General features: G+C 43.3%; 1 protein-coding gene across 1 annotated transcript in view; it reads right to left on the reverse strand.

Annotated features, from left to right (window-relative positions):
* Positions 1 to 14,518, reverse strand: part of LOC126237051 (ubiquitin-conjugating enzyme E2Q-like protein CG4502) — a 644,861-nt gene that overhangs the window by 68,990 nt on the left and 561,353 nt on the right. Inside the window, exon 4 of the mRNA XM_049946826.1 lies at positions 11,487 to 11,741. Within this exon, the coding sequence (XP_049802783.1) occupies positions 11,487 to 11,731 (245 nt within the window). The 5' untranslated portion in view covers positions 11,732 to 11,741. The remainder of the gene's footprint in view (positions 1 to 11,486; positions 11,742 to 14,518) is intronic.

Here is a 14,518-nt window from a genome sequence, read left to right on the forward strand (position 1 = left end):
GGGCACTCATTAAATCCTGCAGTGCTTTCAAATTTTGGGGATCATGGTTGTTACATTTCACCCGCCGTTCCAAATAATCCCTAACATTTTTATGGGATAAAGACCAGCTGATTTAACAGACCAGTCGAGGTGAGATAGGATGCCCGGGTGATCGTCAAACCAGGGACTTGTGTGTGCAGGCCTGTGAACACGGTTGTTGTACTGAAGGGCGAAAATGACCATAGCATACTGGTCATGAAGATGTAGAATGAAGGGCAACATGTAGTCACGGAGAATGTTAAAATAAACACACTGGTTCCTGTCCACGATAAACTAAATGAATGGGTGCAAGTTATGGTGTGAAAATCGCCCCGAAAACCTCACAAAAACACCTCCTGGCTAAACCACAGCCCCCACACGTTGTGGGTTAAGTGCCTCATTAGGACGACGGTGCACTCGACGCCTCGCACCATTTGAAAAGAGGCGAAGCCACGACTCGTCGACCACAACGTGCGTTTTCATTCAGCTGCTGCCCAGTTCCTGTGTTGTCTGGGTAGTTGAAGTACAGCTACATGTGACGCTGTGAGAAATGGCCTTTTGCGAGATACCGGACTTCAAATGACCATTACGTGCTCTTTCCTTAGAATGTGAGCTCTGAACCTTGTTGAGAGGGACCTATATTCACTGACAGTACTAGTAATTCTTGTTGGCTTTGATACCAACAGCCTTTGACACAACGTGACATTCTTCTCCGGTCACTGTCGCATAACATGTTCCTACAAACCCTTCGTATTTGGCTGTGAGTGGTGCAATATTCCTTGTAAAGACGTTGGACAGTCCACTTTGATACACCAACAAATTGGGAACTTACTCCAGGTGTGATCATAAGCACGTCCAAATACGATGGTTTATGCAATTCTGTCACGTATCCACATCGACCCGTCTTAATGGGCTGGTGCCATACAGGCGACTATCACACACAGACACACACACACACACACACACACACACACACACACACACACACACACACAAACGCACCACTACATCCCCATAACGTGCGGCATATTTGGTGAGTCCGTGACCGCGTGGATCAGCTCATCATCATCTACAGTTGCTCTCAGTCTGATCTCTTAAGAGGGTAACTAATATGTTGCCTCCTGAGTGTAGCTTCTCTGTTTCTGAAATAGTTCTGGCATTCTCTAGCTGCTTTCAGCTGGAAGTAATATCTCTCTGCCGTCAACATTTCAAAAGATGGGTCAGTTTGATGCTGACAAGAACTAGGTAAAGACCAGGAGCATAATTATTGAAATAGACACCTCCACTGTTGTATAGAGAGGTTTCAAAAATAAATTCAGGTGATTGATCGTAGACTTGAACCAGTCTGAACTTGGTGTTGAGCTAGTGTGTATACTGTTGTGAATAGTTTATAGTTTGCTTCCACGCTAGTACTACACACCCACAATATTATTTCAGTTGCGCGTTATCGGAAACACACAGTGACCTTACAGTAAACAAGCATGTTGGTGACTAAGAGCAACGCACCGCACTGTCAATACTTTCAGATGATTTGTGCGTTTACTATCGACTCCGACTACGCGCTGACTCGCGATGAGTCGACCGAAGCGCCCTCACACCCAGGTGCAATAACACCGTGGTCGACTTAAACCGTATCGCAGTAATCTGAAGCAGACAGAGCGTTATAATTTCCTTATATCCTGCAGTTTTTGTTATATACACCTTTACGTTTCTTTCGACTGTATTAGTGAAGTACCAGTAGGTATCTTCAGAATGGAAGGACTGGCATTTATACCCAATGAGGCTAAAGTTTTTCTCCGCCGGCAGAACGGACTAAGTTTCAGTAGAGTGAGAGCTTTCTAAATTGTTCTAATAAGAAAGATTATAAAATTTTCAATAACAGAGAAGATTGTAGAAAAAAATACGGCTGTCTAGATAAATCTGAACATAATTTCAGCTAAGTGAGAAGTAAAAGTAGTAATGTACAATATACAGAATAAACTTCCTTTTAAGAGCACAGCAAAGGGATGGTGGAGGGCAGGAATAACTCTGTGCACGCCCTGAATCAGAATAAGACGAGCCGCTTGATACAGTATAAAATGCGATCCAGCAATGCAGGGAGAACGTCTCCAGAGATTGGAATAAGTTTTGCTCAGATGGGTCAGAAGTGACTGATGACATAACTCCGAAGTAATTGAAATGAAATGTGGGAAGTAGAAGACTATTTTAATTAGTGTCAAGACGCTAATGAATAGGAGACTTACCACAAGAATTACGGTATCAAAGATATACTATTCGATAATGGTGAGGTCTACCGAATCGTCTTATAATATGTCACACTCGCAAATTTCTGACGAGGACAATATACAGAAATTATAGAAACGAAAGGATTACTGGATGAAGATTAGTCTGATTTTAGAAAATAAAAAAAGTAAGAGAGGACCATTTCTTCCATTTTCATAAGTGATGGGAGGGCAAATAAGAAAAATCATACATACTTGGACGCAAAAAAAGTTTTCGTCAATGTTTCGAGACAAACAAATGTTCAAAATACAGAAAATAATTGTGTTAGAAAAGCGACAGATTAATAATTTACAATACCTGTATGTGAGAACAAAATACGAAACTCAAGAAAGACAGAATTATGTAAAGGAAGATTTAATGGAGAGTAGGAGCTTATTAGAAGCGTTGTTCAGATTCCTTTTTGATGGAGAAATGCATTAAGTATAGACGATTTCAAAACGGAATAAAAGTGAAAGGGGATAAGAAATCCATGCAGAAGCTCGAATGAAGGAATGAAGCAAGTTTAGAATTTATGGTTCTGTCGACAGAGAAGCCATTAGAACACAATCTCGGATGGAGGTCCAGGGGAAGGTGAGAGGTTAAGAAAGAAAATCAACCGTGTCATTTTCAAAGGATCCTTATAAGAATTTGCTGTAAGCGATCTAGAGAAATCAAGGAAAAAAAATCTCTAGGGTCGGACAAGGACTTGAACTGCCATCCTCCCGAATTTAAGATCAGCGTCTTCACACTCTACCACCTTGCTAGTTGATAAGGTTCGGAAAAGTAAAATAATGTAAACATACATCTATTGACTGGTACGGAGTAGCGCAGAATTTCTATCAAGGGCTAAGAAAAGCTCAAAGCCTTGAAGAGTAGAAAAAGAAGAATAGTGACTAGTTAAAAATGAAACTGCAGAAAACGCTTGTCACAATACTCGGTAGCATTGCGGGACAATCGTGGAGGGAAAAATAAGAACAGTTACCTATTATTTCTATAAGGGTCTGTAAAAATAAAAGTAATAGGCCGTGTCAAAGATCTGAATAAATGAAGCAGTTTAAAGGAAAATTTCGGATGAGTTAAGTGGGATATAGCTTGCACTCTATACATATTATGTGAAAAAGCTGGGTTTTTTGCTATTAGATTTTCATCGTAGGACGCTAGAGTAACGAAGTGCTACAAAGGAATAGAAAAAGATTCAGGTCATACTCATTTTCAAGAAGTGTCGTTGAGTAGATGCACGTAACTACAGATCTGTATTGATGACATTAGTTTGTTGTAGAACTACTGAATACGTTTTATGGCCTCGTATTACGACCTTCAGGGGCAGAAAACCTACACAGAAGCCAATATGGATTCCGCAAGCAGAGTTTGCGTAAAAGTCAACTCGTTATGTTTGACGATGATATCCAGAAGGCAAAAAATAGTAGTTTAATACTGTGTTTCTTGACTGCCAGAAAGCGAACTCTCTACACTGTACCCCAATGAATAAAATACAAAAGGGAAGTTGTGAACCTCTTTCTGTCTGCACTGTAGGCTCCTCAGTACATAAACTCATTACGTCATTCTCAAGAGGAGGGAAAAATTTGATGCGAAGTGATTCAGAGTGTAGCTCAAGAAAATGCTTCGGTACTGGTAGTTTTAACGACATTTTTTATAAATGAAGTGACGATTTACGCTGACGATCCCATGAGGCAATTTAAAGACGATGCTGTCGTACGTATGGGAAATGTCAACATCATAAAAATCTAACGCTATGCAAGACATCCTGAAGAGAATCGGCGGCAGGGAAATTAGTAGCTGACTGGCAACGTAAAAAGACGAAACGTGCTGGATGTAAACTAGTAGAAATGTAGTGTGTTGTCTGATCATATCATTGGTGATCGATCCCTGGAAACAATAACAACAATAATAACCGTGAAAAAAGCGTAAGAGAGAGGAACGATGGAAATTGGAACAGCCACATATAAGTAGCTGGGTAAAAGACAAACAACACACTGAGGAGCTTAAAGTCCACTGGTAGCAGAAGCAGATGGCGTGTCAGGACGTGACAGGGTAGACTTGAACGCGTTCACGCCAGCGCTGAGAACTGTTTCTCTCACTGAGGAGAGACACGCGTATTCATGCTTCCATTCATCTGACGCAGCTGATTATCCCGTTTCTTGCCACAGGGTGATGGTCGTATTCAATTGGCCTAGGCTACTATTTTAATATATTGACCTTTTACTCGCATCACAAAAAAGTTTTGCATCACCTCGGTTCCTAGAGTCCCGAAACCTGTACAGAAAATTGCAATAGAGATCAACATAAACATCATTTCCGCCCTTTTATTGCTCATGAAAACCGCACACTGCATGTTGTACCACCACACAGCGAGACCTTCAGAGGTGGTGGTCCAGACGGCTGTACACACCGGTACCTCTAATACCCTGTAGCACGTCCTCTTGCATTGATGCATGCCTGTATTCGTCGTGGAATACTATCCGCAAGTTCACAAAGGCACTGTTGGTCCAGATTCTCCCACTCCTCAACGGCGATTCGGCGTAGATCCTTCAGAGTGGTTGGTGGGTCACGTCGTCCCTAAACGACCCTTTTCAATCTATCCCAGGCATGTTAGATAAGGTTCATGTGTGTAGAACATGCTGGTCACTCTAGTTGAGCGATGTCGTTATCTTGAAGGAAGTCATTCACAGGATGTGCACGATGGGGGGCGCGAATTGTCGTCCATGAAGACGAATGACTCGCTAATATGCTGCCGATTTGGTTGCACTATCGGTCGGAGGATGGCATGCACGTATCGTACAGCCGTTACGGCGCCTTCCATTATCGCCAGCGGCGTACGTCAGTCCCACATAATGCCACCCCAAAACAGCAGGGAACCACCACCTTGCTGCACTCGCTGGACAGTGTGTCTAAGGCGTACAGCCTGACTGGGTTGCCTCCAAACACGTCTCCGACGATTGTATGGTTGAAAGCACATGCGACACTCATTGGTGAAGAGAACGTGATGCCAATCCTGAGCGGTCCATTCGGCATGTTGTTGGGCCTATCTGTACCGCGCTGCACGGTGTCGTGGTTGCAAAGATGGACGTCGCCTTGGACGTCGGGAGTGAAGTTGCGCATCATGCAGCCTATTGTGCACAGTTTGAGTCATAACACGACGTCCTATGGCTGCACGAAGAGCATTATTCAACATGGTGTTGTTGCTGTCAGGATACCTCCGAGCCATAATCCGTAGGTAGCGGTCATCCATTGCAGTAGTTGCCCTTGGGCGGCCTGAGCGAGGCATGTCATCGACAGTTCCTGTGTTTCTGTATCTTCTCAATGTCCGAACAACATCGCTATGGTTCACTCCGAGACGCCTGGACACTTCCGTTGTTGAGAGTCCTTCCTGGCACAAAGTAACAATGCGGACGCGATCGAACCGCGGTATTGACAGTCTAGGCACGGTTGAACTTCAGACAACACGAGGCGTGTGCCTCCTTCCTGATAAAATGACTGGAAGTGATCGGCTGTCGGACCCTCTCCGTCTAATAGGTGCCGCTCATGCATGGAAGCTTACATCTTTGGGCGGGTTTAGTGGCATCTCTGAACAGTCAAAGGGACTGTGTGTGACACAATATCCAAAGACAACATCTATCTTCAGGAGTTCTGGGAACTGTGGTATTGCAAAACTTTTTTTATGTATTTGGAACGTGGCAGAATTCCATTATTTTAAAGAAACAAGAGATCACGTACCATAAAATAATTCTACACTAGATTAATCACAAATGTTATCTCATTTGTTCAGAAAGTTCTCTCGCCGTTGGCTCACACGTAATTGTATTCATAGCTGTTTGTTGCGCCTGGCTGATAGGTAATACATCATGCGATAGTGTGTTGCTGGTAGCATAATTGCTAGAGTCGAGCGTGAGCCACCAGTGGTCCATGCCGTCCGATGGGAGGATCTAGCTGACTTGAACGTGATAAAATTCCGAAGACGTACATTCAACAGTTTACTATATCTCACTAAACTGTCTGGAAAAACAACAGTTTACTATATCTCACTAAACTGTCTGGAAAAAATCTCACACACACACACACACACACACACACACACACACACACAGAGAGAGAGAGAGAGAGAGAGAGAGAGAGAGAGAGAGAGAATATTATGGTAGTGTACGTAAGTAAGATGGGCCTGCCGGTGTGGCCGAGCGGTTCTAGGCACTTCAGTATGGAACCGCGCGACCGCTACGGTCGCAGGTTCGAACCCTGCCTCGGGCGTGGATGTGTTTGAAGTTCTTAGGTTAGTTAGGTTTAAGTAGTTCTGAGTTCTAGGGGACTGATGACCTCAGATGTTGAGTCCCATTGTGCCATTTGAACCATTTTTTTAAAGTAAGGTGGGCTTAAAAGCACATCGCTGGATATTAAAATGGGAACTTTTTGAAGCCAGCCTGCGGCAAATGTAAAATTGGCATGACGTTTCTACATTCTTGGACATGCATACTATCAGGAAATTAACATTCCAGTAGAACTGCACTAAGCGGGCCTATATACACTGATCTTAAAAACATAGGAAAAGTTAGATAAATTATCCTAACACTTTTTTTATTAACTACTCGGCGGGAATAAATGAAAGTATGGGACGTCTCCCAGTCGAGCTCGGAAAGTTGAACGTGACACAGCGTTAGATCAGCGTGACTATAGTGCCAAATGCGGCAGTTGAAGATAGGGAAAAGAGTAGTACAAGGTGCACTGTGTTGATTTTCTTCATTAGAACATAGCCTTGAGACAAAATCTGGGCTTCTTCATACGGGGAAGAATCAGCGGGGTGCAGGAAGAAGAACGAAACGGGATAAGTGTAGGCCAGGAGCTTGATACTGCTTACAGAATTGTTTCACGTGCATAGGGAGCGTTCCAAACCACAAGCAATGCTGCATCAAGGAGAGAAGGTGGTCGACCACGCTCAACTATAGCAGCAGATGGCAGCCAAGCTGTGCAATAAGCAAGAAGGGAACCAGCTAAAATAGCAGGTGCAACTACAACTACATTTAACATCACTGGAAGACACGCATCTCACGATTCACACTGGCACGGCGACTGCATGGTTTCTTTTCCCGATTACCAGTACGTTGTGAGATCTGCACATTGGCGGCACTGTTTGCGATGGGGCCAACAGCGTAGTGACTGAACAAACGACGAGCGCGGCCGCGCTCTCCTCTCGGATGACAGCAGGTCCCGTCTAAGTAGCGATTCTAGACTTTCCCACGTATGTCGAGAAGCGGGAACACGTAACCACTCAGGAGGGTTTAGGAACATCATCGTTTTGCAGATCCTGTATTATAGTGTGGGGAGACATAATGTAGCATAGAGTTACTGAGCTCCAAGTCTTTGAAGACGCTACTCTCGCCCGTCAACGTTAGTGGGACATCGTACTCCTTTCCCATATGTGTTTTTCAGCGGTGCACAGACCAATGATTTCATTTTGATGGATGACGGTGCGTGTCCCTATCGAACAGCGCAGTTGAAGGAGCCGTTGGTACGAGTTGATATTCGGCTGATGGGATGGCCTGCCTTGTTCTCCGACTTAAATCCTATCAAACACGTGTGGGATGCGCTGGAGACACTATTGCACCACGTCCACATGAACCATTGACTACCCAGCAGTTGCCTACAGCGCCTGTGAACGAGTGGAACGCCCCACCATAAGATCTCCTCACCAACCTTGTGGCCAGCGTGGGAGTACGCTGCAGAGCTTACTTTGCTGTCCCGGGTGATCACACATCCTATTGACACACTGATGACAGGACCCTCAGACCCCCGTATTATAGAGGCCAGCGGAGGCTGACAGGGAATAGAAATCTCCGCTTGTTGTACTCTCCGTTGGATAAATTTTGTACCATTTGCGGACAAGGCATGTAGTAGGGAGAGTGCAGATATAAGTGCTGTTTTATTTGACCACTTGTCCGATCATGATAGCAATGAAATCTGCATGGATACAAAGATGATCTTACGCTCCAGCAGTCATCGCACAAGATAGCGCGTCATTGGCAACGTACTTTCTGTGACTGTGACTGTTTCATGATTTATATTCAGATTCCTCACTGGATGCACCAATGGATACAGAGAATGACAACTGTGATAATAGTAATGATATTGGCAGGGAGTTTGGGCCCTATACGCCAACTAAACGTCGAAAACACTCAAAAGAGCCACGTGTGTAGGTGAGGGACAGTAATGCTAGTACTGACGACGAGGTAGATATTTGTTTACGTGGAATGGATACAAGCAGTGGCTATACGAATGACAATCCAGTCACACATTTGGATCCTTTGGAGGTTCCCGATAATCCATGTTGTACTTCAGAGGTTGTACCTCGCTCTTTTGGTGACGAATTATTTGATGTTTTCGGAACACAACCTAATCTACATCGCGGTCAGAATTTACTTTAATATATAGCATCACACAAGACAATAAAGTGGACCGACATTTCAGTTGTTGAAATGAAATGAGATTTTTGGGGCTATACTTGTGATGGGACAAGTTAGAATGGACAGTTATCGGTACTAATGGAGCACAGACCCTTTGTTTGAAACTCCTGTCGTCGGACAGCTAATGAGTCGCAATCGATGGGAACAGATATGGAACGCACGTCACCTTTCCGACAATTCACGACAGGATGATCCAGCAGACAGGGTCTATAACGTCCGACCGATTCTCCTGCATTTTGTGGATCGTTTTCAGACTGTGTATAAACCAACCCAAGAGATATCATTTGATGAGGGATACCTTGGATTTATGATGTACATTCTGGAAACCTGGTGAAATATGGCCTACTTGTGCTAATGGTATGTGAGGCCACAACAGGTTGCATACCGGTATGTAACATACTGGATGAAGCCACTTTTTTTCCATATTGGCACAACATCTGGACGTCTAACATATGTCTATCAGGACAACTATTATAACAGTGTGACAACTGCAGATAATCCGCTTGCACAGAAGCGTGGGGTCCGTGGGGCAATAAGGGCCAATAGGGGACTTCGAACAGACTTTTCAACTGCTGTAAACAATCTCTAGAAAAGGGAAATCGTGCACTGTCGGAAGGGAGTGTGGTTTTACAAGCTTGGAAGTACAAGGAAGTGGTGCGAATAGTTAGCACTGTACATCCAGCTACGATGAAGAGTGTAGAAAGCATGAGTGGTGTTGTGAAGAATTATGACTGTATCGTTCAGTGCGATAAATACTTGAAGGAAGATGAATACAAGTCATTCCTCTTGGAGACAGCCTGATACTGCAGTGTGAAGTGAATGCTGAAGGGGATAATGGTGAAGAAGACGAAGACGCCAGAAAAACTCCCACGTCTCGGAAACCTCAACAAGACCATCCTCAACGACTATCATGGAATATGAGGAAACACAACTTGGAGGAAATGGTTGGATCAGGGACCAGAAAATACCCTTCCATGTCCTGCAAAGTTCGTAGTATACACAAGTTGGGAAGGGAACCCGTCACATCTGCTTGTTCTGCAAGGGACCCATTCACAAGGGAGTGTGCTGCGAGAAGTACTGCACACTGAAGAACTACTAGAACATGTGGTGTGTACGAATTCCAAGTTTGAACGTAATATGATCAATAGAATAGGATAGTAATTACACTCTCAAATACTGTTTATAAGTATATCACAGTTATAGTTTATAAAGGTGGTTATTTTATGCATACATTAAAAATTATTGTTTCTTAATGCACAGAAACATTTTCTGTTCAAACAACAACACTGCAAAATAAAAAGATGCAGAACTGATGGGACGTAAATTGGTTTACGGGCAGATGCAAAAACATAGCAGCTAGCTGAAAAAATACTGTTGGGTAGAAACAACATAGACTACCGATAGGAGATTAGAGGACCTGCAAGGCAGCTATGTTGTGCAAGCTACATGCAAGTCAGGCAGACACAATACATGCCCACTGTGGTAAGCTGGAACAGAACTATCTGGTCCTTATGGTGCCAATAATCATGCTCCGCCTTTTGTAATGTCCAGGGGCCATCATTAATTGCGATGACTTCAGTGCAGTTACTGTCTTTGAATAAAAGTGTCATTTCTGTTCGTCTTTCTGTGTATGTCTTCCAGTTATCTTCTACAGTATACTGTGGCAATTCTTTCTTTGTATGGTCGAAGTTTCATCGAGCTATGCTACTTGGCAGTGACACATATGGAAAATGACTTTCGTCCTTAAGTTTTGCACAGCAGTGTATAAGTAAAGATTATGCTGTAAGGTCCCCATAGCATTTGAATGTTCTCTGTGAAAAGATCGAGCTTTGCAGCTTGTAAGGAGAAGGAACATCTACCAACATGTGTTGGAATTCGACAGCGCTGACATGAATATCCCTAGGACATTAAAACTGTGTGCCGGATTGAGACTTGATCTCGGGACCTTTGCTTTTCACCGGCAAGTGTTCTACCGGCTGAGATACAGAACCACGACTCACGATCCCTGCTCACAGGTTTACATCCGCCAGCACCTCGTCTCCTACCTTCCAAACTTTACAGGAAAGCTTGTGTGAAATTTGGAAGGTCGTGGCTAAGCCATGTCTTCGCAATACCCTTTCTTGCAGGAGTGTTAGTTCTGTAAGGTTCGTAGGAGAGCTTCTGTGAAGTTCGGAAAGTAGTGACGATACAGGGAAGTCATCAGCTTATGTCATTTCGTTCACGCTGTCGCCGCGCCTGCCTCCTTCACTTTTTCCATCCTTGCTGGAGACAATGAGACCAGTTTCTGCCATAGCATGAACTCAATATCTATCGAGATCTGCTCTTCTCCGTCAACATGTTTTTTCGTTCTTTGTTCGAAGTCTACGTTTATTACTGGAAATAACAGGAATGCAAAAACCGAAAACCGGTTATTTCAGAAACCTTTTATGTTGAGCGGTTTTAACAGTCAGGTTAAACTGGAAACGAAAGAAACCACTGTAATCGAAAAAACGTTTTCTTCAGCGATAACCACGAGAGTTACTGTATAGGCACAATAAAAGAACCTATTTAGTTTACTGTACTCCTCGGTGTTGCAGTTTCAATGACCACAAGTTGAAATTAGAAATGTAGAGATGGAAAAAATCAGCTCATAATGTAGGATGGAGGACGGCACCAAAACAGAGGAACCTGAGGTGTAAAAAAGAAATGAAAAAAAAAAGAGGTTGAGAGAAAGTGCTGCGCTTGGCGCCCCCTGACCTGCTGAGGAGCCGCCTCGCGGCTGCCACGGGAGAGTTGGAGTTGCTGCCGCCGCCGCCGCTGGCGCCAGCAGCGGCCGCGCCCGCTGCGGAGGAGGAGCTGGAGGCGGCGGCGCCCGCCACGGCCGGGGATCCGCTTCCGGACGCAGCGTCTCCGGCCGCCTCCCCCGCACCTGACGACGCCAGCTTGGGCCGGAACAGCCGCCGGAACGCGGCCGCCATCTTTTCCTTAGAGCGCGACGACATGGTTGTCAGCCTGCAACACGACGCACAGGACCACTCACTAGGTGGGCTCTGGCAGCCAGCACGTAAAGAGCTGTTTAGCTGCAAGCGATACATTTGTCCTGTAAAAACGTTCGCCTTAAGTTAACTAAGGGCCTGACGAATTTACCACTTAATGCAGATCAGAAAATAGCACCATTATTTAACTCCTCTTCAAATTGTTATAGACTCTCTATACTATACCACAACAGAACAAATAGTCCAGTCACGGGAAAAGCCACTTATAAGCCTGCCACTACTACTGTAATTTAGTATGGTCTTACCTCAATAACAGAAAACTCTGTCTCTGTGTTGCCACGTATAATCCTCTTACTACAGTTTAATTTAGTTTAGTTTCCAAATAAAATAAACTTAATCCTATTAATACAAAAAGCTAATCAATAGAGTTACCCTTTTTACGGCATATGATGGTGTGTTCTGCCTAACGGATAAGTAAATAAGACTATTCACTTCTTTTCCTAAGATTTTACCCAGCGGTTCGAAAGAAACGCAGTATGACTAGTACCATATTGAAGCCAAACGGCTGCCCCCGTCGGAGGTTCGAGTCATCCGTCGGGCATGGGTGTGTGTGTTGTCCTTAGCGTAAGTTAGTTTAAGGTAGATTAAGTAGTGTGTGAGCCTAGGGACCAATGATCTCAGCAGTTTGGTCCCATAGGAACTTACCACAGATTTCCAGACTGAAGCTAAACAACTCAGTTCCAAGTTCATTTAGTGGTTTAAAATATGTAATAACGGTCGCCAGCCTATCTAGGCAATGTAACAGTGAAGTATTGGAAAAGCAGAAGTACGAATTTTGCTTTTTTCTGGCTAGTGTTTAAGTTGCTTTTTCAAATCAATATTACTCCACGCAAACCATGTTGGACTAAATCCTTATACATCACGTTTTTAAAAGAGAAAAATCCAAGTAGATACCTTCAACGAAGCTAAAAAAATTTGGTCAGGGGGGACCTTCAGTAAAACACTTTCCATAATCAACAAACTTAAATACTAAAATACTTAGATACTAAATAACACACTTTTTATACTGAACATTCACTTCAAGAAAATTTCTTTCCTACTAGAATTTACTTTCAAAAGCTATTATTCTTCGAACTAACTCTGTACAGTCATTTAACAGATTCTACTGACTAGTCTCCACTCTGATTGAATTTTACGTAAGCAAACTTGTACTATAACACTTCGCAATAGTTAGGAAAATGTTTTGATTACTTAAACAAAGAAAACCAATTTAAATGGTGTCTCTTGAAATTAACTTGGCACTTCATAAGGCTGTGAAACAGGATACTCGGATTAATCGAACCTCAGGAAGGAACCATATACAGATGTATGGTTAGGATGAAGTAGCAGGGTGAACCAGTTTCTTTAAAGTTCAAGAATGATTATCCACAGTTTAAGTTAATGATTCACGCTGTACAGAAGCAGAATACAAAAAAATCTTATCTGGTGGCTGTAGGCTTGAGAGTGGCGAACAATTATAGCGTCTACACTCCCACAGTACGGCCTGCAAGTATCTTACTGTATGGGCTCAATTTATTTTCTTGGCGTCGTTCAATTTTGCATACAGTAGCCCAACAACTTGCAGCTATGTCGTAAGCCGTCTGCAGTCTTCATCCGAGGCATTTTTGTGCAAACTTGCAGGAAAAGCTTCTCCTGCTCCACAAGGGTGTTGCCTCAATCACTGCTGCCTACAGACTGTGTGACTTACCTCCCGCGCTAGCTCTAGGTAGCGCGCCAATTCGCCCTTGCCACCTTTTCCACTCCCCAGAGTCACTTTCGTTTCAAACATAAGCACACTGGCTTTTGCATAACACCTATTTCGTACGTTGTTCCTAAGCGTGACCATTTCTTACATTTGTCAAATTTACATCAACATGAACAGTTTACATACACAAATATTTTAAACGCAAAACGTTACCAGAAAATTATTTAATGTAATATACAATTTACATATGTTTAACAAACATTACTCACATACAAAGCAAAGAACTTCAACTTCCAGTATAGTACACCTTACGTTACATATACAGAAATATAGGACCAATATGTCAATATATTAAAGAAAAAACAGAAATAATAAAATTTAAATGAAGAGTAAACAAATATTGTTATATCTCCACTAGTCGCGGTTCACAGCGGTAGTCTTCAGAAGGTGCCACACAACAGAGTGTCTCACAAGGAGACCACACAGAAGTCGGATTTTTGTAATTTTTTATACGTAGACATGCTGAAAACTAATGTCTCTGAACTTTATGTGAATAATCTTAATCCTTTTTACGTAAAACAAACGTTGTTAACATTCTACATCTTTATTTTTCATGTCTACATACTTATTTCTCAACATAGTCACCCTGTCGACGAACACATTTCTCCCAACGGGAGATAGAATGTTTCGCCTTTTTAACGGAGCCACAGCCTCAGTTCTGCTTGCACCTCTTAATCACTATCAAAGTGAAGTCCACGAAGATGTTCTTTAAGTTTTGGAACAGGTGAAAATTTTATGTGGCCACATAGGGACTGTATGGAGGATGATATATGACAGTGAACCCAAGCTGGCGCATTGTTGCAGATGTCGCAACGCTCATGTGTGTAAGGACATTGTCATGCTGAAGGAAGGGTGCTCCATATGTGCACGAACTCTCCGAATTCTTACTTTCAGTTTTCTGAGGGTCTCTCAAGCACCGACATAGTTACGTTACTCTCCGCCATGTTACAAGATACAACTCGGATCCCTCTAGCGACAGCGGCTTGCAG

The sequence above is a fragment of the Schistocerca nitens genome, chromosome 2, assembly GCF_023898315.1.
Source record: "Schistocerca nitens isolate TAMUIC-IGC-003100 chromosome 2, iqSchNite1.1, whole genome shotgun sequence".
Lineage (NCBI taxonomy): Eukaryota > Metazoa > Arthropoda > Insecta > Orthoptera > Acrididae > Schistocerca > Schistocerca nitens.